General features: G+C 56.4%; 7 protein-coding genes across 7 annotated transcripts; 3 read left to right on the top strand and 4 right to left on the bottom strand.

Moving 5' to 3' along the window:
• Window positions 1-701: 701 nt before the first annotated feature.
• N657DRAFT_690146 (carbohydrate-binding module family 1 protein) lies at window positions 702-2,034 on the top strand. Its single transcript, XM_062797031.1, has 4 exons — window positions 702-1,037; window positions 1,182-1,339; window positions 1,388-1,484; window positions 1,536-2,034. The coding sequence occupies exons 1-4, from the start codon at window positions 756-758 to the stop codon at window positions 1,920-1,922; spliced, it is 924 nt and encodes a 307-aa protein (XP_062648424.1). The 5' UTR covers window positions 702-755; the 3' UTR covers window positions 1,923-2,034.
• N657DRAFT_663636 (uncharacterized protein) lies at window positions 1,965-4,939 on the bottom strand. Its single transcript, XM_062795200.1, has 5 exons — window positions 4,641-4,939; window positions 4,341-4,587; window positions 4,167-4,293; window positions 3,827-4,111; window positions 1,965-3,776 (listed from the first exon to the last, which is right to left on the bottom strand). Exons 1-5 carry the CDS (start codon window positions 4,711-4,713, stop codon window positions 2,109-2,111), a joined length of 2,400 nt encoding a protein of 799 aa, XP_062648423.1. The 5' UTR covers window positions 4,714-4,939; the 3' UTR covers window positions 1,965-2,108.
• N657DRAFT_671560 (uncharacterized protein) lies at window positions 4,840-8,045 on the top strand (the record flags this gene model as incomplete). The annotated part of the gene is made up of 4 exons (XM_062795600.1): window positions 4,840-6,312; window positions 6,361-6,674; window positions 6,730-7,364; window positions 7,413-8,045. The coding sequence occupies exons 1-4, from the start codon at window positions 5,243-5,245 to the stop codon at window positions 8,043-8,045; spliced, it is 2,652 nt and encodes an 883-aa protein (XP_062648422.1). The 5' UTR covers window positions 4,840-5,242.
• A 1,793-nt stretch (window positions 8,046-9,838) lies between these two features.
• On the bottom strand, window positions 9,839-12,098 carry N657DRAFT_618028 (PAP2-domain-containing protein). The gene is made up of 2 exons (XM_062790537.1): window positions 11,268-12,098; window positions 9,839-11,143 (listed from the first exon to the last, which is right to left on the bottom strand). The coding sequence occupies exons 1-2, from the start codon at window positions 11,723-11,725 to the stop codon at window positions 10,141-10,143; spliced, it is 1,461 nt and encodes a 486-aa protein (XP_062648421.1). The 5' UTR covers window positions 11,726-12,098; the 3' UTR covers window positions 9,839-10,140.
• A 2,404-nt stretch (window positions 12,099-14,502) lies between these two features.
• N657DRAFT_400457 (uncharacterized protein) lies at window positions 14,503-15,342 on the top strand. Its single transcript, XM_062787189.1, has one exon. The coding sequence runs from the start codon at window positions 14,698-14,700 to the stop codon at window positions 15,172-15,174; it is 477 nt and encodes a 158-aa protein (XP_062648420.1). The 5' UTR covers window positions 14,503-14,697; the 3' UTR covers window positions 15,175-15,342.
• On the bottom strand, window positions 15,032-18,034 carry N657DRAFT_644893 (uncharacterized protein). The gene is made up of 2 exons (XM_062792845.1): window positions 16,319-18,034; window positions 15,032-16,263 (listed from the first exon to the last, which is right to left on the bottom strand). Exons 1-2 carry the CDS (start codon window positions 18,027-18,029, stop codon window positions 15,512-15,514), a joined length of 2,463 nt encoding a protein of 820 aa, XP_062648419.1. The 5' UTR covers window positions 18,030-18,034; the 3' UTR covers window positions 15,032-15,511.
• A 1,513-nt stretch (window positions 18,035-19,547) lies between these two features.
• N657DRAFT_618021 (Piwi-domain-containing protein) lies at window positions 19,548-23,252 on the bottom strand (the record flags this gene model as incomplete). The annotated part of the gene is made up of 8 exons (XM_062790536.1): window positions 19,548-21,598; window positions 21,656-22,077; window positions 22,145-22,274; window positions 22,324-22,472; window positions 22,527-22,711; window positions 22,766-22,890; window positions 22,954-23,082; window positions 23,139-23,252. The coding sequence occupies 8 exons, from the start codon at window positions 23,250-23,252 to the stop codon at window positions 20,021-20,023; spliced, it is 2,832 nt and encodes a 943-aa protein (XP_062648418.1). The 3' UTR covers window positions 19,548-20,020.
• Window positions 23,253-24,291: the final 1,039 nt, after the last annotated feature.

Raw genomic sequence — 24,291 nt, 5'->3', positions numbered from 1 at the left:
GGGTTTTTCACCCGGCCCACGAGGGCGCGGTTTTCCTGTATAGTAAGTTGTTGAAGGTCCGGCACGCCCTAGGGCACAGCGGTGTAGGAATAATAATATTCAAAGCGGACCTACTAAGATGCTTAGATGGGACGATTTCCCAGCGGCATCGCTTTGCCCGAGATACGCGGAAGCAACCTACCACACAGCCCGGTCAATACTTCCGTCCAGTCCACCAGGCGCTTGCCGGCATGGCCTATTCCACCGCGATTCTCTCGTTTACTGGGGGAAGTAACCGGAGCGTGGGAATCCTTGAAATACGCAATCCGCTGTTCCCTCCATGTCAGCTCGCAGCAGCATACTTACGACACGAAAAGTTACCGCATATTCGGGATGACGGTGCGCTATCTCAGGGTTTTAAGCATAGAGAAAAAAGCACGATTTGCTCAAGGTGCGTGGGATGAATGAAGCTGGCTACTCATTTAAATAGAGTGAATTCCCCGGTACGGACGTCCTTCTTCCGCCCTCCCGCGCCCAAGCGCAACCACCATCCCATCCGTGGAACACGGAAGCCACAGAACCGCGGCTCAGCCATCAGAATGCGCTTATCACGAAAAACTGGCCTGTGGGAATATGGCTCGGGATTGGAGGAGCCGTCCTCGTATGGTGGGAAGAAGAAGCAAGTCACAGGCAAGTATATATACCTGCTCTTATCCTTCTGATGCACATGTCGTGCTGTGCGACTGATTCCAACAAATTCCCCTTGAATCGTCACAATGAAAGGTCTCACCCTCTTGGCTGCTGCATCGGCGGCGTCTGCACACACCATCTTCGTCCAGCTTGATGCGGGCGGTAAGGTCTACCCAGTATCGCATGCCATCCGGACCCCATCCTACGACGGGCCCATCACTAATGTCGCCTCCAACGACGTCGCCTGCAATGGCGGCCCGAACCCGACCATGCCGTCCAACGAGATTATCACTGTTACAGCTGGCACTACCGTGAAGGCTATCTGGCGGCACACGCTCACCTCAGGCCCCGGCGATGTCATGGACGCTGTACGTGAAATCAGTGCTTTTGCCCCCTTCCCAGGGAGCCTCGGGGATTACGGAAGTGCTCTTAGTCCCAAAGTCGCGCTTTTGCTCTTGAGTTACTGCCGAGTCACGCTTCACAGGCATGGTATGACTGACATTGTTCAACAGAGCCACAAGGGGCCGACTTTGGCCTATCTCAAAAAGGTCACCAACGCCCTGACTGATACGGGCATTGGGGGTGGTTGGTTTAAGATTCAGGAGGACGGTTACAACAATGGACAATGGGGCACCAGCAAGGTCATCAGCAACGCTGGCCAGCATTACATGCGAGTTCTTCATTCCCCTGCGCCGTCCAGGTACTGACCAACCCCAAGTGACATTCCGTCGTGCCTTGAGAACGGCCAGTATCTCCTCCGGGCCGAGATGATCGCTCTACACGGAGGCGGTTCATCCGGCGGCGCTCAGATCTACGTAAGGACCCGTCCCCTCAAGCCCTTTTATTACCACACTAACACCAAGCAGATGGAATGCGCTCAAATCAACGTTGTTGGCGGGAGCGGCACAGGCAAGCCCCAAACCTACAGTATCCCGGGCGTCTACAAAGCCAACGACCCGGGAATCCTCATCAACATCTACTCCATGACGCCGTCCAGCAAGTACACCATCCCGGGCCCGCCCATCTTTACATGCGGCAGCAGCCCATCCCCTTCGCAGCCCGCGAGCCAGCCCACCACCACTCTCGTCACCTCTACGGCGGCGCCGACGAGCACCCAGCCGGGCCCCGGCAGCGGCGGCTGCAGCGTTGCGCAATGGGGACAGTGTGGCGGGGCAGATTTCGGCGGGTGCACGAGTTGTGCCTCGCCGTATAGCTGCAAGATTATCAATGCGTATTACCACCAGTGCACGTGAGGATGGGGGCTCAAAGTCAAGGGAAATTACTAAGGAAGCATAGCGGCGGGTGGCATTACATTGCTTTAAGTGAAAATACGTGCTGAAGTTTGTACGAGTACGTAGCCACTCTTGATGGGTTCATCTTCCAGCATCTCTTCCTCATTTGAACTTGTGATCACACCACCACTGGGCATAAGCTACCCATCACCCCTTCCCTAAATCCCGCCTCACCCGCCACACCTTGCTCCCTACAGCCCGCTTCTGACTCCCATGCAACATCTCCACCCACGGCACCGCACTTCCTCTTTTCCCCCCTGCCTCCACCACCTCTCCATCCTCATCCCCATCCTCCTCCTCTTCGTCTCCCTCCTCACCCTCATCGTCATCATCATCAACAACCTCCCCACCGTTTCCCCCAGAACCAGAACCAGAACCAGAACCAAAAGCATTACCTCGCCCCTTCCTCGGCGCAGCCGCAGCCGCATGATTTATCAAGTAAAGCCCCTCGCTGTAAGCCCAGCAGGGCGTGTCAAACCGGCCCGCGACGAGCACCACGTCCTCGCCGCCCAAGGCTGCCAGGGTGTCGGCGGGGATCGGGGTCAGCAGCTGGAGTTCGTTGTGGGACATGTCCACGCCCCGGACGAGAACGAGGCCGAGGGTGTGCGAGTGCGTCGTGGAGAGGGTTTGGCCTTGCGGGTTGGGCAGTAGCGGGATTAGTGGAATGTTGTTGGTGGTGCCGTTGGCGCAGGGAGAGGTTTGGTTGCGCTGCTGCTGGTCCTGTGTGTTGTCGTTGGTAACGGATATTGTAGCAGGCGGGGATGTTGAGCAGCCCGACATGTCGGGGTCAGGGAGCGGGGTGTGATTATCATTGCCCGTGGCGACGTCGGGGTCGTCGGGATAGGCATCGGTCAGCGACGGACGCAACCCCCTCAACGCGGCACATCTGTCCTCGAGCTTGACCAGCGCCAGGACGGTCCCGTTGATGGCCTCGGCGAGCAGCTCTGGCGCCGGTTGGTGGTCGTAGCAGAGGATGCCCAGGAACCCTCTGTTTGTTCCTGCGTAACGGACGCGCCACGGGCGGAGGTCGGTTAGCGGGGTTGGGTCCCAGGTTGGATACCGCTGCTGGCTAGGCGGGTGGCGCAGATGGAAATAAGACATGGTTTGCATCGTGCGGAAGTGCAGGGCTGTGCGTGAGGAGGGTGGTTCCGTTGGCTGGGAGGGGAGGGTGGAGAAAAGGGTTGGGGGATTGGTGGCGGAACAGGCGGACTGGAGGCTGCTGACGGTCTCTTCGGGGCCGTCTTGAGACGTGTAGATCACTTCTGTCGGGCAGAGGATCGTGATCAGTTCGGTGAGGATGTCGAGGCCGGTGCCTTGGATCCAGCCAGGAGTGTTGATGATCAGGGGGCTTTTGGCGTCGGAACCGCGTCGGTAATGATGGAAGAGGTCGAGGACACAATCCATGAAGTGGGCTGGATCCTGGGCTGGAGTGACGGAGGCGATGGCATGGGCTCGTATCTGGCCCTGTTCTGAAGTGAGAGAAGGATGGCAGAAGGAGGGTGACAGGTTAGGGGTGGTTATTCTTGTCAAGGAGATGACTCCTGGCGGCGAGTACTCCGGCTGCCCGGGATCGAGGTCAAGAACCATCACGTTCGACCAGGGCTTGTTCTTTGAACCGCCCCGGTCGGTCATTAACCGGTTTGCAATGAGTCTCCCGAATGTTGATTTTCCGGAGGATTTTGGTCCGCAAAGGAAAACAACCGGGGCACATTTCCGGTTTGTTGCCACCAGTCCAGACAGCTTTTTGTTCCACTCTGCTGGCGAAACCAGCTCTTGCAGGAGGGACCTCTTCGATAAATCTTCCGAAGTGTAAATCTGCCCGAGTCAGTCATGGAGTCAAAGAGCGGCAGGTACAGGGGACGAACAATCTGGAAGGTCTCTCCGGACCTAGTCGAGTCTGCTCCGTGGAGATTCTCGTTCCACAGTTTGGCAAATGCAGGGTTCAGTTTTGCCAGTTCCCTCAACCCCTTGGCGGCTGGGTGGGGTTGCAATTCGAGCACCGTCTCCTCTGCCGTCCGGAGGACAGGCAGGGCATGGCAACGAGGGGCATGGACCCATTGGACATCATCGGATGCCGTCAGGATGGCGCCAGCAATAGTAGCCTCCCCCTGGCGAACCTTGATGCCGTAGCTTCCAAGAATGACAAGGCGCTGAATTGGTCAGCAACGGACACAGGTAGTCCCGGGAAAGGTTGGGTCGGCTTGCCTCAGCCTCAGGGGTACTGAGCACTAGTCGACCGCCAGCTTTCTTTTGGAGATTCTTTGTGTTGGGCTTGAAGGACGAATACTGTCTGACGGGCATCCCGTTGGACTCAGAACGGGGCGTAAAAGAACTTTTCGTGTCAGTATCAGGACGCATGATGGAGGACGGCAGGCATACCTCGACATCCTCTTCTCACCCTCACTGCCTGCACCCTGCGTTTGCTTGACTTCAACAGAGACTGGCTCCTCAGGGGCATGGCGTTTGCTGCTGCGGCCTGCGACGGACCGAGCTGACGGGGTCTCGCTCTGCTTCGACTGTGTGACATCTTCTGTCGTCGATTCAGGGGTCCCTTTGTCAAACACGGCTGCAGCCTTTGTTGCTGCCACTCCCCAGAGCTGTTGCCGTGCGGCAAAGGCGCTCATCGCTAGGACCAGTCAGCAAAAGTGTTCAAGATTCTCTATGAATAGTTTTTCATACCGATTGGCGTAGAGCTGCCGCTTTCGCTGCCCCCTCCCCCGCGATCAAGCTTCCTTTTTTTGACTGAAGCCATTTCCGAGCCTTGCACCCACGTAACTCGATCTCGTCCGCAAACTTCTGTTCCCCTTCAACCTCTCTCAAATCGAAGCGTGAGTTTGTCCTCCCAGAACAACCAGCTTCCTGGCGGCAATTAACTTGAATCCCTTCTCTATACGTCGCATTCAATATTTAGCTCTTCGGCTCAACGTCGTCGCCCTTGCGCGACTGGTCCGAACGACTCGGTCGAGCTCTGGCTTCTCTGGAGGGTTTGTTTAACACCGACGCTGGTTTATCTTTCCTGCTCCAACCAATCAGATTCGCATTCGTTGCAGCCGACCCCACCATTCCACCTTTGCAGCCTTTGCAGGGGGTCGTCAATCTGAGCTTATCGTGATGATTTTTTGGAACTTGGACAAAAAGAGTGCCAGAGCGATAAACCAAACAGTTTAGACACTTTCTCCTCTCGCATTTCGGCGATCTGCACTTTCTTTCCTCCTTTTTCGCTCGCCTCGAATTCTATTCCCTGGCTTCTGATCTTTGTGGATTACAGCTAAACAATTTCCATGGCAGGGCCGCGGGCGCCCATCGGCACTCTGTCGCAGCACGCTGCCGCAGCAGCTGGCCTCGTGCGCAACATGGTTCCCAAGATGTTCACCAGCTCCGACCCGAAGCGGGCTGGCAAGACAAACGACCCGGTTGAGAGCGATAGCGACAGTGAAAGTGACACCGACAGCGATACCTCCGAGACTGACGTGGTCGTGAACGAGGAGACCAAGAGCTGGGCCGATAAAATCAAGGCCAAGAAAGCCGCTTCAACGCCTGTCAAGGCCGAACCTGCTCCGGCCACATCGCCCAAAACCAATACGGCAAGCGCTGCTGTCAAACTAGAGGTCAAGAAACCGGAGAGCTCCGAATCTTCCGCCAGCGAGAGCGAGAGCGAGAGCGACAGTGGTAGCGAGGACGAAGATGCCAAGATGGATGTTGATTTGAGATCGGACGTCAAGAAAGCCGTCAAGGAGGAGGTCTCCGAATCGGAGGCTGAGAGCGAGTCCAGCGATGAAGAAATGGCTGACCCACAGCCCGTCAAGAAGAAGGCTTCGCCGGCGTCTGCCTCTGAGGCTGACAGTGCAAGCGAGGACGAATCCAGCGACGACGAATCCGTATCTGGATCATCGGGTGCCAAGGTTACGACAACGTCAGCGACCGCCACAAAAGAGGCTTCCGCCTCCGACGACGAATCGGCGTCTGAGAGTGAGAGCGAAGGCGAGAGCGCAGGCGAGGTGCAACCATCCGCCAAGTCAAAGTCCACAGCCCAGAGCGAGAGTGACAGCGAGAACGAGAGCGCAAGCGACAGTGAGGATGAGCCAGAACCTTCACGGAAACCCATGGAGAAAGCATCAGCACACACCCCCAAACCCGTGAAGGAGGTTGCGAATGCCAAGAAACCCGCTCCTGTCAACCCGTTGAAGCCATCAGTTCCTGTCAATGGGGCCGCGAAAAGCAAGGAGCTGAGCAGGGAGTTTGTTAGCAAGTCTGACGGCTCGAGCGCTGCTGAGAGCTCGGGATCTGAATCTGAGGACGAGAGTGCGGCGCGGTCTTTGGCTGTTGAGAAGCAAAAGGGAAAGGCACCGAGGTCAGTACAAACCTTTGTGATGGTTTCTCATACACTAACAATCTATAGTCGACCGCCGGCTCGCGAGGTTGTTTCCCAAGGCTTCACCTTGCGCAAAGCCGGGGATGATGTCGATGCCGCTGCGGTCGCTCAGGTCTTCAAGAAAGCCAAGGCCGAGGGCAAGCAGATCTGGTACTTTACGACACCCAAGTCCGTACCCATCGAGGTCATTCAGAAGCATGCCATCCCCCTCGAAAAGATCCATTCTGGGAGATCAATCTTCGCCCACGAGGGAGCCGAATACACTGGCCAATTCGAGGAGTCGATCAACCATGCCATCAAAGTCCTCATCCCTGGGAAGGATGGATCAACCTATGAAACAAGTTTGTCGCTCTAGTCAAAAACCCGGCATTTGTTTGCATACTGACGACTGCCTAGTGAACCAATCAGTCGATCGCGTTCTGCACATCACTCGCGTCACGCTCCGCGGCGACGAGGGTGAGAACGAGCCTGCCCCGGACTTGACATCATCTGCCCTTGTCAGCGCTCCTCGCCCGCAGCCTAAGGGACTGAAGGCGCGTTATCTGCCATTCGGGGTCACAAATGGGGATACTGGCAATTCTGGGGCGGACGTGCCGGGCAGTGATGAGGACGTCGAGATGGCCCCAGCCCCTCCACTGCTGAACGGTTCTGCCGTGGATGCCAAATCCGACTCGCCGAAGAAGGCGGCAAAGAAGCGCAAGCTCGCCGATGTCGAGAAAGGGACGCCTAGCCATGAGGAGCCCGCATCCACACCCGCCAAGAAGCCAAAGAAGGCTCGGATCGACAGCAAGGCAATCGAGCCTTCGCCTACCGAAGCTATCACGCAGACCCCTATTGCGGCTTCGCTCCCCAAGGTTATCAAGCAGACCCCTATCGCGCCTCCTCCTGTCCCACCGAGCTCGGCGAAGTCCGCTGTCCCTTCTGAACCGGCACAGTCGTCACCGGCCAAGAAGTCAAAGGGCAAAGACAAGCCCAAGAAGAAGGACTCCGCTTCTACAGAGAAGTCCAGCGATTTGAAGAAGCCTTCGAGGGTCACGCCGGTGTTGCCTCCCGCCGTTCCAACCGTGAAGAGCACTTAGGCAGGCTCTTCAACCCAAAGCGCCATCAACGCAGGCATTAGCGCCCTGAACATCAAGTCTGAGCATCAGTCCCCCTCACCCCAGAGCGCCATCCGGGCAGGCATTGGCGCCGTCAACATCAAGTCAGAGTACCAGTCCATGTCGGAGAAGCGCAAGGCAGTGGAAGCTGCGCGGGTTTCAAGAGCTTCGACGCCCAGCACACCGTCAAAGCCGCCCAGCATTCCTACTAAGTCCAAAATTGCGCCCTTTACTCCAGTTCCGATTCCTGGTGCGACCACACCTCGCCGAGTGATCCCCGACCGGCCCTGGCCAGTGCAGACACCCAACAACAAGGCAGCTCAGCGCAGCGGCACTCCCTCGGTTACTTCACAGCCACACAAGGGCATCTTCAATACACCCGACAACAAGGCAGCTCTGCGAGGCGGCACTCCCCCGGTTGCTTCACAACCTCTTAAGGGCATCCTCAAGGCCCCAGAGCGCGGGCAGTTCTCTGGTGGAAAGGCTGAGTCGTCTCACCCTTCGGGCGGCCGCAGCAAGTCAGAGAAGAGGAAGCAGGAGAGGAAGAGACAGAAGCTCCGAAAGGCCCAGATCTCCTGGACGCCCGACACGAAGCGCGGACATGGCTCGCACTGAGTTGCCCATCCACAACAATGGATTTGAACGGACAGGGTCTGCCGTTGCAGTCACCATGACTCTTGATCGCTTTGGGTTTGGCTCTTGCTGAGGGCATACCGTCGAGGATTGATTGCTCCCCCGATTATGCCGGCCCTTACTTGTGGAATCTACACCACACGAGGCGACATGGCAGGCCTTCATTTGCTCTTTCATCTTTGCTGTCTATGTGAATCACATGGGTTTTGTACGACTACCGATCTTGGGCGTTTAAGGGAATATTCGGTTTCATGTAGACCACGCAGTCTGGATGGACTTTTCGAGGCTCGCCTGGGCGGCCAGGAGAAAGTTCCTTGGGGGAAGCGCGCGTTAACTGGGAGAAGGAGGTGGATGGATGGTTGCACGCCCTGAGGCGTCATCGCTGCGAAGGATGGTTAATAGGCTCGGTTCCTCTGGATTCAGGTACCTACTTAGTGGCAGTAAATAATCATGTTTAGGAAACCTCGCTATGCTCGGATTGTCATGTAACCCCTCACGTGAATGTGCCTAACGAAGATCACTTGCAAGCGTCCATCAGTAGGAGACCTCCTTAACCTCCTCATCCCATCATCTCTCTCCTCACTCTGCGCTTTCTCTCGTGAGTTTGCTCCCTTTCCCGCGTCAATACCGCACTAACCGTGAGCCAAGAACGCCACACCCGACAGAAACGCCAAGTTAAAACTATCGTCACCCATGGTCGCACGTGTCAGCACCGTAGGCGAGTGTGCGGCTGAAGCCAAGGCCATTCATCTTCTCCTTAAAGCTGACAATCCCTGCACAACGCCAAGTTAAAAGCGTTGAGGCTGAGTGCTGAGCCCCTGAGCAGCGTATTTTCAGATATCCTTAATCCAACGACATGTCTTCTTCTTTTTCCAACGAGAGAAATGTTTCGTTTTCCCTAGGTTCCTGCCTTTTGGTAACTCGGTGCTAGTGCGAGACAATCGCAACGGAAATTCACGAGGATGACGACCAAGACACTCCTCTCACGCGACCGGAGGCAGAAGCTCTCTGCAGGTTGCCCAGTTCAACTGTCTATTATTATTCCTTAGTTCGTCCCAAACGTCGCGCATATCAATATCAAAGATACTCTGTTTCTGGCAAATCCTTCCGCCAAAACAACGGCATAGCAGCCAGGTGAATTCTCCTGTCCTCACCCTTCCATCTTTTCCAGCTTCCCTTTCCCATCCGTTCACCTGGTCATTAACCTACTTCCCGCCCCATCTCCACAGTCCATCACATTATCATTACCATGCCTCGTGTCATCTCCTTTCCCGCTCTCGCTTCTCCCTTTCACCACCACCTTAGCCACAGGCACGAAGAAGAGGAGAAGAGGAGCTAGGAGAAACGCATATTAAAGTAGAGCAGGGTGGATCTGACCTTCCATCCAGGAACTTGAGCGCATGCAACAGGCCCGATCACCCGAACCAGCCTCATTTCGTCGTCCCCTTATTGAGCATCCCACCCAACATCATCCGTCTCTTTTATTCATTCCCCATGTCCGGTCATACCATGCCATGCAAAATCAGGACTGCCCCATGTGGTATACATCGGGGCGTCTGTGTAACGACCGTTGTACATAAAGCGCGCGCCCATGTTCTATAACGTTAACGAGAGGGGGTATATTCCGACGATAGGAAGCAGAAACAACGTCTTCAAGCAGAAAACAGGCCGAAACCGACGAGGTCGCAACGTCGGCCGGCAGACAGAACAGAGCTGAAACCGGCGTGGGAGATGGACACTGACACGGACAGGCCTGAGGGCACGCGACTCCGTTTCCACTTCCGTCGCTGGTAATGGAACGTATCGACTAAACCGGATCGGCGGGGAGAAATAAGCATGCAGCCCGCCTGTCTGTCGGCAATCCGGCACGGCAGTTGACTTGTTCGAGTCGACGCGATGCGAGCTAAGGGCAATGCATCGTCAGGTGGAGAGAAGTAGGGAAGAGGGAGGGTGGGAGCAAACCAGGTAAGCGGGACTCGTGTTCGAAAAAGCGAGCCTCATCTTCCCACACACGCAGAAATGCTCCCATCCGTCATCCCAACAAGCCAGGGCAGCCCTCTTTTCTCGCAAGACCCGATCACCTCGCAACATACACCTCCGCCGTGCTGTCGCCCTCCTTCGGCCCACCAAACCGGACCTTGCTCCAGACATCATAGTGATCGTCATTGGGCGTAGTCGGACTCAAAATCCCCGGCGTGCTGCTGCTGCTTCCGCACAGGGTATCCCCTCCGCGCGACATCGAGTCAAAACTCGAGCTGCTCCCCAGCGTCCACTCGTCGCTATCGCCCGTCCCGGACCTCCTCGTGCTCAACAACCCCAGCCCATACCCATCACCACCGCCGCCGTACCCGTATCCGTACTCCTCATCGACCGGCCGCGCGCGGTCGCCCAGCTCGACATACTCGTACTCCCACCGCGTGGATTTATCGAGCTGCGGCCGTGGGAGGAACCGCGTGCGCGCGATGTAATACGCAGCCGCGGCAAAGATGCCGCCGCCCACCAGGTCGATGGCGTAGTGGTGGTTGAGGTACATGGTGGACCACGAGATCCAGATGGTATAAAACACAAAAAATGGCCGGAAGCGCGGGAAGCAGTACTGCATGAAGAGCGCCTCGAGGATGGCGTCCGCGGCGTGCAGCGACGGGAAGGCTCCAAAGGGCAGCGGCGCGGTGGTGAAGCTCGTTGTGTACATGTCGACGCCAAACAGCTCGTCGACGCGGCGCAGCCCCGCCGGCGACCCCTCCATGCCGTAGTGCGCCGGCTCCAGGCCGTGCAGCTTCTCGTACCAGGGCGGCGTGCAGGGGAAGATGAGCTGAATGGTAACGCCGAGCATCGACATGTAGCCGAACGCGCGGGCGAAGACGGGCGTGGTTCCCGGCGCCGCGAAGAGGAACAGGAAGGCGCTGCAGATGGCGGGCAGCGCGAAGTGGCCAATGCCGTAGGGCACCCAGGCCAGCACATCGAGCACGGCGTGCGTGTGCGCCGAGAGGATGTTGGAGAGGTTCGCGCCGTACATGACATTCTCGAGCGCCGGGAGGACCTTGACCCAGATATGCGGGCGGTATTCAGGCGCGATGAATCTGCAGTTGGAGGAAAAGGTCAGCTTACGATTCTCCCCCTCCCCCACCCCTTTTTTTTCCCCCTTTTTTGGGACCTCCAGTTCCGGAACACCCGGAAACCCTCCCCATCGATGCCACAACTTACCGGCTTGCAAAGAAGTACAACAGATACGTCCATATTGGCAACGACGGCAAGAAGAACTGCTGCGTCACCGGCATGAGGAGTAGCACCCCGAGCAGCGCCAACACGCCCGTCTTGATCAGCGGCGCCGACGGCAGAATGGCTAGCGAAAAGAGAATGTATCCGAAGGTGACGAGATATTGCAGGTCCCAGAGGCTCCATCTCCTCGTGCGCAACGCTCTGAGCGTCGGCGACGGGTCGAACGACGTCTGCAATCTTGTGATGTCATCGGCCTGACCTTGGCTCTTGGTGGTGGTGGATCGTAGCCGCAAGCGCAGCTTCCGCGCCGGGCGGTACTTGTGTGGTATCGGATTGAGCTGCGCGAGCGATCCGGGCCATCTGAGGGGGAGTAGTTTCGGCTTCATGGCCGTCGCTTGGGCGACAATGGCCGGGAACTCCTGGACGGCTTCGACGGCGTCCATGGCGGGTCGTTATTGGGTGACGTTGTTGTTTGTTGTTGGCTATCCCAGGCCCCGTCCGACCGTTGCGGTTCCGTGCCGGAGGTGAGGGAGAGGGGTGAAAGGAGTAGGGGACCGAAAATCGAAGGATTGGCGGTCGCTATCGCCGTTGCATAGGCATGTTTCGGATTCTTAAAGCTTATGGTACTGCTAACTCGAGACCAGCTACCAGACCACAGAGGATTAGGGAGCGGCTTCGCAGCGATTACAGGGAACGGATAGAGTCTTGTTCGAGGGCTGCGAAGGAGTCAAGGGAAGGGAATGGAATGGCGGTAATGGTGAGGTGGACGGATGTCGGTGGGAGTACTGTGGTACAGCGTTTGGCCAAGAAGCGGAACGGTGGTCATGACGGCCGATGACGGGTGCGCCGGCTTTCATATGCAGACGCTTATACAAAAGTGTGCGTCTGATGAACGCACGCCAAGACGCAACACCGGTGGCATGCGGGACCTAATCGAAGCTAAGTTGATGGGTAAGCTGCTGGATACGCGGGATTCAAGGAATGCCCGACAGCTCGCGTTGGACCAACCATGAAAGTGGGACCATGTGAGAAACTTGCCGAGTGGAATCCAAAGAAAATCCCACCGCTGCCGGTTGCGATCACTTGCGAGCCAGACTGTCATCGCAGTTCCTCCGTATATGCTATGTAGTATGAAGATACCGTTCGTTTGTCAAGCCTACTTCCTGTCGTTTTCATTCTCCCGTCAGAGAAGGAAACAGAATAGGTACGCACACAACACCTCACCTCCCGTCATTTATGATCTCGGGCGTTAGCGTTGGAAGGTGCTTGGTATTCGTACGCAATGTGCTCCACACCAACCATCGCTCGGCATTGCGCCGGCCCGCTGCGGTCGCGTGATGCGCACACACTAGCGCGGGTACAGGTACCGCAAGGTTTTCTCTCCATTTTTGTTCTTCCACGACCATGCCCCTCTGCCAGCACAGCCAGGCGCAAAGAACATGAGCCTGTAGGTATGGAAACGCCTCTGATCTACGGATGTACAGTTTGCAATCCCTGGTGCTACGCGCACTCCACTCGGGGATCCTGCCGCCGTCGTTTTCCAGCGTCCAGGTACTGGACAAGTACCGATACATTGATACTAGCCGCTCCCCGCCACAAAGCCATGGCGTCAACCGGACAGCAAGGGTTCCAGCAAACCCGATCCGTGCGATCCGAGAGAGTCTAGAGAGTCTGTGCTCGTCTCCCTCGCATCACGATCTGAGTGGCTGGCCGTTAGACTCCAAAGTCCGAGCTTGACCAACCACCGCTTTCTCTCCCATTGTCGTCAAATCGAGACGGACTTTGGTTGCTGTGCGATCTTGACAAGCCCAAAATTTTTAGGCGTTTGACCAGGTCACTGTTGCTGGCGCCATTGTCTGAAACAATTCGTTGATGATCGTGGAAAGTGGTGGGATGGTTTTTATGGTCCCCCACGTATCCGCACATCGCGCGGCTTTCGCTGTTGGAACATCAGGGCAGATGAGGTCGGCCGCTTTTCAGTCGCCGGCAGCAGCGGCTGATCTCACCTCCGATGCGAATGATATTCTTGAAGGCCTCGATGGATGCGTAAGGTCGTGTGCCTTATTCGCAGTAAGCTCACTCAGCGCCGGCATCTTCGGGCTTTACTCACTCCCGGATTTTGTGATGCGGCGGCGCTGGCCGGCGCTGGCCGGCCCTGATCCTGACGTCCGGGTTTTTTTTCGCGAGGCGCGACGCTACTCCGTACCCGGCCTGCCCTCCTCAGCATTTGACGGGTTTCTTCCATGGATGCCTCCAGTCATCTAGATATTTTTAGCTTCTTGCATTCTCTGACACTCGACCTCGAGCGGCTCCTGGAGGTGTCGGCCTTCCCATGTGGTAGTATTGTCGACCCCTTGGTCCCAACAATGCGAATTGGGTGTGGTATCCTTCACAAACGTGAGCCCGGACCGCCTATGTGGTGGATGTTCTGGACTCCGGCCAGTTACTTTTACAGCAACCCGCCAGAGATCGTCTGCTGATCAAGGCGGAGAGGTGAATGATCCGCAGGGTTCCGCATCCCACAACATCCATTTGCGTTGGAAACCTCATCAGTCAGCGAGTGTAAGTACCGCTGCTTAGAAATCCGTCTCCTGCTCAGTCATGGCCATGTGGATTTTAAGGCAAGATTGCTTGGCAAGGCGGGAACGTCACACGCTCAGGTAACGCTAAGTCCTGCTCTGCTGTTCCATTCCAACAGGGAGATCGGGATAACAAATCGGGCGCGCCGCCTGCCCTCGTCCTACATGTACATGATGTACATAGTACCCGAGCTGGCGGGGGGTGGCTCATCTCCGAGCGAGCCGGTCGACGGGATTTGCTGGCTCCACAAAACTCACAGGTCGGGACTTCGGAGTTTTCGATCGGGCGACGCGCTCCGCGAAAACTCCGGCCGGGAAGCCCTCGATTGCATATCCACACTTGGTTTGATTGGTCTACTGGGGTACAGTAAGCGCTGGCTTCATGCCCCAATGTTCTTCACCACCTCATCACGTTCACCGCAGTTGATGTCAGAGCAAACAACGTGATCTGCGGTTCGTGATACACATCGCACAGTAGTTGGGAGTACACAAGAGCTCCAAGAACAATAAATTAATGTAAATACCGTGACTGCTCCTGTGGCAAGCAAACATCACGTACTGTGTAGGCTACGCCGGTGCGGTCTTGGCGCCTTGTCAAACTCACTTTGTCGTTTTTCTTTTTCTTCTTTTTTTGCCTCTTTTCTTGCCCTTTGAGCTCGACGCCTGTTTTCCTCCATTAACCCATCGCTCCGCTTCAGTATTCTGGAACCTACACTCAGTGACTGCAAGATTTGTTGGGCGTTGGGGCTCTGGACCTATTTGGAAACACATCATCGTTTTCATCTTTCCCACCGCCATCGCCACTCGCGACTTGGGCCGCTTGTCACGCCAACACCATGGACGAAATCGATGAGGACGAAAACGAGGATGTCTCTTTCTTCATGCCGAAGGGCAACAGACTCAGCTTCAAAAGGTCTACATGGATACCCTGGCTCAGCTCGATCCGGTGGGCGGCGTCACATCTAGGCATTTGGCATATCATCAGCCTCGACGAATATCTGCTCACCGACGATAAGATGCTTGGCATCCCTGAACAGGCGCCGAGTTCTGACAACGTCCGAAAACGCCTCATACGCAAACGCCAGGCGGCTTACGACCGCGAATGTGCTGCTTGGCTGCGGACTGATCCGCAGGAACGAGGACCGAGACCCGACCCTTCTTCCATCGAGTCGACAGAGGAAATGTTCTTGACGGAGGCCTCGGCAGCCATAGAAGAATACAGCAAGGCCCGCCACGCAGCCCGGCCGATGATTAAGGCTTGCACCCAGGTGAACATGCTCATCAGCTCAACAGTTGATAGAAAAACTTTTTAGCCTCGCATTGTCGCGGATGCAGGTCGAAGGAGAGACTAGGACTCGGTATCTCCTCCGCACGCTGCGCTTTGTTCACCGCCGCTATTGTATGAACCAGCCATAGACGCTCGTCATCGGAACCGTTTTGCTAGGCGATAGAGTAACGCTCCATCTCATCGTCTTGAGCAGAATCGTTGAAGCTGTGGCGCGTGAAAGTCTAGAAAGATGTCTGGCGGAAACACAACAAACAGGAATAACAGCAGACTGCGTCCAACCACCCCCTGAGCGCCATGTCCAATCCCAATCCAACCCATGAAACCAGCCTCGCCCTCAAACGCCCTCTGTCCCACCGTGCCCCTCAGAGGAACGACTTCTTCACACTCCCCAACAACATATCCCTCTTCTGCTTCTTGACATACTTATTCACATCCTCAGCCCACGACTGGCTAGTCTCCTGCAGCCGACTCATAGCATCATCCACAAAGTTGAGCCTCTCGGTGCGCTCGTTGAGCTGCCGGGTGATATACTCGCCCCAGCCCTCCTGGCTCGTCCCAGCCCTCGCACTCCCACTCGCAGTCCCACCACCACCAGCACCCGCCATCCCCCTCTCTGCCGCCGCCGCCGCCACCATCCTCTTGCTCGGCGGCCTCCCCTCTCCACCAATCAGCAAATCCAGATCTGTCGGACTGACATACTGCGTCCCCGAGATCCACTGAAGGTTGCTGATCGTCGGCCGCGCCGGGAGCGTCAGCTGCGGGTTGATGAGGGTATCCTCCGACGGCGGCAGGCTCTTCTTCCCGTTGCCCTCTCCCCAGACAGACAGGACCGCAACCTCTGACGGCCCCGTCCAGCCAAACACCTCGCCGGTGCGCGAGATGACGGCGGATATAGTCCGGCTGGGGTCGAGCATGGGCAGCGCGGCGCGGCCAATTTCTTTTAGCGCCGGCAGGGAGTAGGCTCGCGTGGTGCGGTCACCGAAGACGGCTACGAGGGCGGTGCCGTGGCGGGGCACCTCGGTCACGCGCGCTGCGTCGCAGAGTTGGTCGTCGAAGGACCTGGAGGCGCCCTTTGCGGTAGCAGGTTTGAAGACGCGGATCTCGGTTTGTGTGACTGGTTTCTTCGTTAGGTGAGGGTGGGCGATGGGAGAACAACGAGAGAGACTTACCGACCACCAAAATACCGTTTACCTGTTTGCCTTCCCTCAGTCCTGCTACTGCAGGACCCGTCGCAGCAGCGGCTTGCCCGTTGTCTACATTCAGCGGACAAATTGCCACAACCTTGTCACCGCCGCACTTGGCCACCCCGGCCAGCTGCGCAGAGTATGTCTGTCCGGACGGAAGGATCTTGAACGAGGCCACGTGGCCCAGGTTTGTCCCCACGAAGCAGCCAATGCTCGAGTAACCGTCTCCGTCCATGGTCAAGACGCCAAACTCGATGGCGGTTGGGTACTCTCGTGTCGAAGGCGCCTTCGAACTCCCCTTGAGAAAGGACGACCGCTTCTCCTCCTTGACAAAGTTCAGCAGAGGACCCTGGAAAATGACACTCGGTCCGCGCAGGTCAAGAATGCTGAAGAAACCGCCCTCTGAGCCGACAGCCACAAACCCTACGTCCGAGACGGTCACCACGCTGACAGGACCTTGCATCATTTCGTACAGCACCAACGGCTGCAGCCCCTCCTTCAGCGACGGCTCCCCTCGAGACGAGACGTCCGTCACGCCGCCGGGGTTCGGATCCAGCGGCCTGGCGGCATCTCGGCCATAGTTCTTGTTCAAACCCCATCGGTAGATGACCACCTCTCCCGTCCTCGTGCCGGCCGCAAACTCCCCGGTCGCGTCGGCCATGCCGATGGCCGTGACACTGACATCTTCAAAGCGGTCGAGTGCCCTGGCAACGTCGACTTGTATCTGCATGGGGTTCTCGATGTCGTCGTCGTAGCCCACGTCCCATATCCGGATCGTGCCGTCTGCATGCGCAACCTGGATAATGTCGCGATAATCCCAGCCCACTCTCCTCCTCTTCGCCGCTGGCGCGCCACCCATGAGGATAGGCTCTCCCTGGTTGCGCGTCTCGACCATGGTCAGCCACCGCTCCCTGGGCACCGTGCTGACGGCGATCTTCTGCACAAACGGGTGCACAAACGACATGCTCGGATGCAACATGTTTGTCGGGCTGATGGGGTACCCGGACGGCACAGTCATGGTGATGACTTCGCCGGACGTGAGCAGGACCAAGACCGCAATGGGATCCTGCGCACCGTCAAAGAATGGCGACGACCTCGTAATCAAACAGTAGTCGGCCACCACGGCGCCGGGCGGTATCGGCAGCGTCAGCCGGCGTTTGCCTTCAAAGTGATTCGTGAGCATCTCCCACGACGAAGTGGCATATATCGGCGTCCGCCCCAGCTCCAGGAATGTCAGCCCAATCTGCTCCTCGTCCACCGCCTGCCCACCGGCAATCAGCAGCGCCGTGTCATCCGGGTTCTGCTTGCAGCACCATGCGATCCTCCCAAACGGCACCAGGGGCCTCGGCTTGACCGCTCTCTTCCCTGTAACCTCGTTCACCCGGGTATCGTAAACCGACCTCGCAGCCACCATCCTCCCATCCCTTGGATCCCAAAACACCAAACTCCCGTCCTCATGTGCCGTCAACACAAACGTGCCCGTCGGATGCCACACCGCCCTAACCACCCTCGGCCGTCTCTCCTTCTCCATTCCCACCCCATCCCCACCCGGCGCTCCGGCAGGCACGACATACTCAAAGTACTTGACGACCGCATCTTGCTTGAATGAGTACACCACAGCACCATGCGAGTACCCAATCAGTAACAACCCGATATCCCTCGGATGCAACTGCAAGCTGACCACCCCAACGCCCATCATCCCCGCCATCCCCATCCCCATCCCACCCCCAGGCCCCACCCCCTTACCCTCCCGCTGCTCCCTCTGACGCTGCACCCAGACATTTCCCAACCGCCACCCACTCGCCGGCGGCCGGCCGCGATCCAAATCATACGCCCACACCTCCCCGCCATTCACCAGGCCCACAAACACCCAATCCAACCCCGGATCAGTCGTGACACACGCCACGCGCGAGTACGTCGTCTTGGCGACTTTGGCACCTGACTCCAGATCCCAGACAGCAAGTTCGTTGTGGCTGTCAAGGCTGACCAGCCTGTTGGCGACAAAAGACAGGTGGCGCACCGACAGGGCGTCGTGTTGTTGTTGCTGTGCTGTTTGTGATGATGATGATGTGAGGATGGATGGCCGTGGTATGGCAGCAGAGGAGGAGGAGAGGGAGAAAGAGCGGACGATGCGGCGGGCGCCAAAGACGTAAATCTTTGCTGGGCCGTATTGGGTGGTGGAGGTGCCGACTGCGAGGAGGGATTGGATTGGGTCGTAGGCGAGGCAGCTTAAGTAAGGGGGGTGTTAGTTGGTGGTATGGGTGAAGAAGGAAGGGCGACGACAGGACGGCAAAAGTTAAGGGGCGGAATCGTAATTCAAAGGAAAGGGGTAAGATACTGGTAAGAAGAAGAGACACAGTAAACCAAATCCTCCCGTCCCCCTTCTGGTCCCCCTTCCCTCGCCAAGCGAACACAGAACAAGACAACAACAGAACAGCAGGAATAAGGTAGAAGAATAATAACAACACCACATCACTGTGTCGTCCCCTTTGTCATGCTGAGAGGGATATCCACAGGAACAGACGCGAACAAACTCACCTAATCTGACTCCCAATCCCATACCTCACCAACTCATCAGGATTGAACAAGCCCTGCCCAACCCCCGCCGACAAGTCATTCTGTATCCCCGCCTGCCGGGCTCTCAAGAAGCCCGCCATCTTTTCTTCTTTACTTCCTCCTTTCCTTTCCCTTCTTTGTAGAGGGGCTCGTACCTCGACAGCGATCCGTTTGTTCGATACAAGAAAAGCGAGATGAGGATCAAGGCATGTATAGACAGCAGTGTCACCTATTTGCTCTCTTCTTCCCTCTTTTGAAAAATACCTCGCGATCGTAATAAACTGGACAACGATTCTTTGTGTCCCCGAGAGGAGGTACAGAGAGTCAAGCCAAAGACGGCAGTGTCGGCTGATTCAACTTAAGATAACGCGTTGGTTGTTCGTTGCCGCTGACATGTGGGGTAAGCCTTGCAGTTTGAAAGCAGTCAGCAAACAACCCTGTCACTCTGCCACGGAATTGACGGATACGCTTAGCCGGATGCGGCCTCGTCTAGGCTTGGCAGGCAGCCATTTGCAAAACTCGGATCTCATCAATCTGAAGCCCGTGCACGGAAATGGAAATGATTTAGGTGGTTGCTCCGGTAGCAGCGTTCAGGGGTAGGTCAACAACCAGGAAGTTTCATCTCGGTGGATTGAGACATGGCACTGCAGAGATGCCGACTCGAGACATCTTGTCTGCAAAGACAGTTCAGGAAACTGTTTTAATATCATCTGTGATTCAGCCAAGTTCCTTTACAGAAGAGACAGAGTTGACAGAGCCATCTTCTCCGTTCCAGTCAGCCCTCTGATGCTCTGAGATTTGGTCACTGCAATCATTTCCCCACACATCAAACACCATCTCCCGACGACTCAGGAAATGTAAATCAACGATGAACTACTATACCCTTTCCGCTCTGGACTCACGTGGTTAGGAACCCCGACCTGAAGAACCTGCGGGCCACGGTTGCCAGTCCGCAAGCCTTTTCTAAACTCTCAGAACCACCACCGCCAAGCTCAAAATTGTGAACCTCAGACAAGAAAGAGAGCCGCCTGCAGTACATCAGACGACTGTGAAATAATCGCTGTCCCTCCAAGAACCTTCCAAAACGCTCCCTCCCAGAATGCAGTCGGGGAGTGCAACCCAATGGGCCGCTTAGACCCACCACATGGTGTTTTTGAAGACGTTGACAGCCGCCGGGCGGGCCTTGTTTTCATGACCCGGCTTCATCAGAGGGGCCGGCTGGCTATCCTCGCCGTGTGAAGTGGCGGTCTTGTCATCGCGCTTTGACATCGGGCCGGGGCGACGCAGAATGAGGTGCTTGCAGTCCGCCGGCACCTGCTCGCTGGTGGCCACGTTCTCGTGGTGGCGGGCGCGCGTACCAGCCAAGTGCGCATAGTATACCGCGGGGTGCAGCGACACCGGCGTGGTCGAGCGGCAGTACTGGTAGCACTGATGGTACAGGATGCGCTGCAGGTCATCAGGCTTCAGCCCGCACTCGTCGTGGAGCACATTGTAGTGCACCGGGCGAGCAGTGCCCTGGATGGCAACGTGCGAGCAGAGGTAAAAGTCGTAATGGAAAGGGTGCGTCACCTCCTTCTCCACGAGGGTGCCGGGCAGGCAGTTGCCGTTCTTGTCGCCCCGCTCGGGGAAGAAGCGAATGTGGTGGCGCTTGGTGGCCACGATGACGGTAATTTTAGGAACATGGCCAATGTGTTCCTTGAACACCTGCTTCATCACCTCCACCTCAAACTCCATGACGTGCGCAAACTGGCCCTCGGAGACGCCGTCGCGCATGTAGAAGACATGCTGAGGCTTCACGTTGTTGGTCTTCCACCACTTCATCGCGAGGGGCCCAAGCATCGAATGCATGTTGGCAGGCTGGAGAATCTCCACACCCCAGCCGTTGGTCTCGACAGCCGCGTCGTAGATTGCCGCGTCCTTGTCCATCGATACGCACATGGCCGCCGTCGACGCAGAGCCAGCGCCCGTGTTGCCGTGCGAGACGTCGACGCCAATCATCATGGTGGGAACACTGAAGAAGGTTGAGCCACCTGCAGGTTTCTTGCTCGCAATCTTGCACGTCTGGCCGCCGAGTTTGGCGTTCACCTTCATACAGACATTGGACATGTACTGGCCCTGCGCCTTCCGGACGTGCATGCCCTGCATCATCTGCGACAAGCATGCCAGCCTGATGTCGCAAATCTTCTTCATACGGTCATAGACCCAGGCTGTCTTGTCACGCAGGATGAAGAAAATGATTTGCGGCATCGCCTTGTTTGTGTTCCCGATCGTGTTGTAGGAATCTAGAATCATCTTTTCGTGATCAACCCTGCCATAATCAAGGACCAGGGCGTCGCGGCCAACCCTGCCGCCGTGACCAATGTACGTCTGCTTGAAGAGCTTCGCAAAGTTTTCGACAGTCGGCTTGTCGACACACTTGTCCACAATGACCAAGCCCCAGGAGATGAGCTCCTGCTTGTTGGGAGCCACGAACTTCATGCCGCGAAGGTCCCAACGGCCCGACACCTTGGGGTCCGTGAACCTGTTGGCGAACTGCACGGGGGGGTTCGGGATCAACTTGGCCTGGACCATCGGCATGGTAGGGTTGATTTTGATGCCGAAATGGGCGAGGAAGCGATCCTTGTCCCAGTGGAGGTTCTGCACCATGTTCATGACCTCCTGCTTCCGCTGTGGCGGACGCTGGACGGCGAACTTGATCATCTCCGAAGTCTCCCATTGTTGTTAATCCTGTTGGCCAAGGTCAAACATTCTGAACGAGGAACTTACCTGGTTGGGGTCCAACTTGAAAGGGTACGAGTTGAACCGATGAACCTCACAGACCTCCATGGGGAAGTAACCGCCCTTAGTCGACTCGATGAGCGGAAGGTACCAGTGCTGGATCCTGGCGTTGTACTGCTGGGCGTAGTAGTCCACGATATTGTAAGTCCGCTCGGTGCCATCCGGCATCTTCTTCTTAAACGTAACAGCCTTGGCACAGGCACCAAGCTCGCCGTACTGAGGGTCGAATGCGATGCGCTTGACCTTGTACTCTTTGGGACCCTTGGTGTTCCCTCTATGTTTCACCTCGAAGCGGATGTTCTGCAGGCGGCGGAGAGCCTTGAAGGCTTCCGACATACCCCAAGTCTGAGAACCGTCCTTGTTGGTAACCTTCACGGGCAGGAGGACTTTTCGCATGCCCTCGTAGTCAACTGGGGTGGAATTAGCCAAAATGAAGGCATGCGAGACGAGGCAGGAGGGACCACTCAGGTCACTTACGGTTTTCCCACTTCCGGTCTATGCAGCTCAAAAAGTTGCGCGCCAGCTGTTCGAATTTTTGGCCGACCCAGAAGGTCTGGTTGGAAACGTCGACGTTGATGCCAAGTCCGAGACCGCCAGACTTGATGGACTGAAGAAAGGTTAGCACAAGAAACAACAATCCGAGACGCAGCACATACTTCGTTCAGGCGAATGGCCGAGTAGATGCCCTTGATGGCTTCAGTGACATTGTTCAGGCGCTTCGTCTGCGAGTACTCGTTGAAGAGGGTGCGCTTGATCAGGCGCATGCGCTCAGAGGGACCTTGACGGAGAACATGGTCAAGGAAGCCTGGACAGTGTGAGCGACCGCAGCGAGAGTGACTAGGAATTCTTGGTTACTTACTCATGCACTCGAGCACCGTGTTGTCCCAGCCCACCTTCTTCTCCAGGTAGGCCTTCAGGGCCTCCATGCGGACTTTGCCAGTCTGCTTGAGCTCGAAAATGAAGGTGTTGTTCTTGCGGCCCGGGCGGCCCTCATCCTCGCCCAAGTCGACCTGGCACTTGAAACCCTGGATGTTGCTGCTCGACCTGGCCGATTCTCTGTCAGCATCCACAGCATGGTCCACACATAACCCAACTTACCAGGCCAGCTTCCGGTTGTCGTAGAGCCAAGGGGCCTTCTGCTGAAGCAGCTTACCCTGGATCATCTTGGTGTTCCATGCCTTCTTGTAGACGATGGTACCCTGGGGCTCAGGAATGATGCTGACCTGTCCAAGCGGTTAGTAGCATGTTCGGGCGGTATCCAACGTCTCCGAGCACAGTGTACGTACATCGTATTGATAAACGTCGCGACCGGTGACGCCCGTGACACGGAACTGATTGACGCCAACGCGAATGTCCTGGCAGCTCGAGTTGTACGCAGGACGAGATGCAAATGGAGCGTTGGCCTTGTCAGCATGCTGGAGACAACGATTAGCACTACGCGGGTCAGCCAAGCGTCTGAGAAGCAACCTACCCAGTAGGCCTCAGGCGGCAGGTCGCAGCGCTTGTTGATGCCCTCAGGGAGCTCGAGGGGGTTCCTCAGCTTCTTTTGCTCGCCAGTTGACTTGGCAGATATCTTGGCAGACATTTTGGGCAATGTCCATCAACTCGAGAGAGATGTCGTTAAGACCGATGTGACTGAGATGTGACACGATTAGCCAGCTGTGCTAAAGGAAGTAGTCGATCGGTGAGATGGCTGTTGGCTTCTTGGAATACGAGAACGATGAAGTTGCGAGAAGATAAGCCAACTTACTCAGGTGGCCGAAACGAAAGTAGTGTTGAAGAATGCTGGGGTTGGAGAATGTGAACAAGTGATGAAGTTGGAAGCGAAATGGAGCCATAAAAAAGAGAGGAGCGCACCAAGCTTCCTAAAGGTAACCTGATGACGATCTTCCACTGAGACAGGCGAGGTATGGGAAGAGGAAAGGAAGTCAGGAGTTGAACTGTTGGAAAGTTGAAAGTGGGAGGAAGTTAAGATGTGGATTTGGTTTGAAGAGGCTGAATGGGTCCGATGAAGACATAAAATCATGAGTTTGAAGAGCCGAGTGGCAGAGTAGCAGATCTTTCAGGTTGGAGTGCAAACGGGCAAAAGCCTCGGTAAGGGGCAGGAACATTTCTGACTTTACCAATAGAGGTTGCTCGCATAGCAGGTTTCTGTTTGGAAGGAGCACTTCCTCGCAAGAATTGTGAGAGCCGGTTCAGTACGAGTGTTGAAAATCAGTGATCGAGAAAGGCAATGGCTGCAAATAAGGGAAATGTGCTCCCGTCGAACAATGGCAGAGGGAAATTGGTCGGGAATCGAGAAGTGATCGTGTGTGATGTTCGCAGTTAAAGGCAGACCGCACTCAAGATGGATCTTGATCTTGTTGCTTTGGTTGATTGGGTAAAGGAGCAGATGGGGGCGCGGACGGTGCATGGGATGGGGAAATGTAACTGGAGCGCGAATGAAACTTACCGATCGAGCGTGAATGACTGACTTGGTTATTGAAGAACTGCGAGTCGAAGTCAGAGATGATCCAAGAGCTGGGTTGCTGGCAAGGCGGCAAAAACGAGCCATGGAGCGAAGGCAGTGTGCCATGTTAAGGAAGGGAGAAGAATGGTTCAAGTACCTGATCCGAGTAAAGCTT

This window comes from Parathielavia appendiculata (assembly GCF_033297405.1).
Source record: "Parathielavia appendiculata strain CBS 731.68 unplaced genomic scaffold N657scaffold_5, whole genome shotgun sequence".
Lineage (NCBI taxonomy): Eukaryota > Fungi > Ascomycota > Sordariomycetes > Sordariales > Chaetomiaceae > Parathielavia > Parathielavia appendiculata.
The sequence above is the reverse complement of the archived record's forward strand: the minus strand, read 5'-3'. Positions and strand labels throughout refer to the sequence as shown.

Excerpts from the sequence above, each read along its gene's own strand:
- N657DRAFT_690146 (XM_062797031.1), top strand. The coding sequence starts at position 756 with ATGAAAGGTCTCACCCTCTTGGCTGCTGCATCGGCGGCGTCTGCACAC. Across the intron at positions 1,038-1,181 it reads CCGGCGATGTCATGGACGCT|AGCCACAAGGGGCCGACTTT; the intron begins GTACGTGAAATC and ends ATTGTTCAACAG. Across the intron at positions 1,485-1,535 it reads CCGGCGGCGCTCAGATCTAC|ATGGAATGCGCTCAAATCAA; the intron begins GTAAGGACCCGT and ends AACACCAAGCAG.
- N657DRAFT_663636 (XM_062795200.1), bottom strand. The coding sequence starts at position 4,713 with ATGGCTTCAGTCAAAAAAAGGAAGCTTGATCGCGGGGGAGGGGGCAGC. Across the intron at positions 4,588-4,640 it reads CGGCAGCTCTACGCCAATCG|CGATGAGCGCCTTTGCCGCA; the intron begins GTATGAAAAACT and ends GACTGGTCCTAG. Across the intron at positions 4,294-4,340 it reads GGTGAGAAGAGGATGTCGAG|TTCTTTTACGCCCCGTTCTG; the intron begins GTATGCCTGCCG and ends TGACACGAAAAG.
- N657DRAFT_618028 (XM_062790537.1), bottom strand. The coding sequence starts at position 11,725 with ATGGACGCCGTCGAAGCCGTCCAGGAGTTCCCGGCCATTGTCGCCCAA. Across the intron at positions 11,144-11,267 it reads TTGTACTTCTTTGCAAGCCG|ATTCATCGCGCCTGAATACC; the intron begins GTAAGTTGTGGC and ends CTCCAACTGCAG.
- N657DRAFT_400457 (XM_062787189.1), top strand. The coding sequence starts at position 14,698 with ATGGACGAAATCGATGAGGACGAAAACGAGGATGTCTCTTTCTTCATG.
- N657DRAFT_644893 (XM_062792845.1), bottom strand. The coding sequence starts at position 18,029 with ATGGGCGTTGGGGTGGTCAGCTTGCAGTTGCATCCGAGGGATATCGGG. Across the intron at positions 16,264-16,318 it reads AAACGGTATTTTGGTGGTCG|TCACACAAACCGAGATCCGC; the intron begins GTAAGTCTCTCT and ends CGAAGAAACCAG.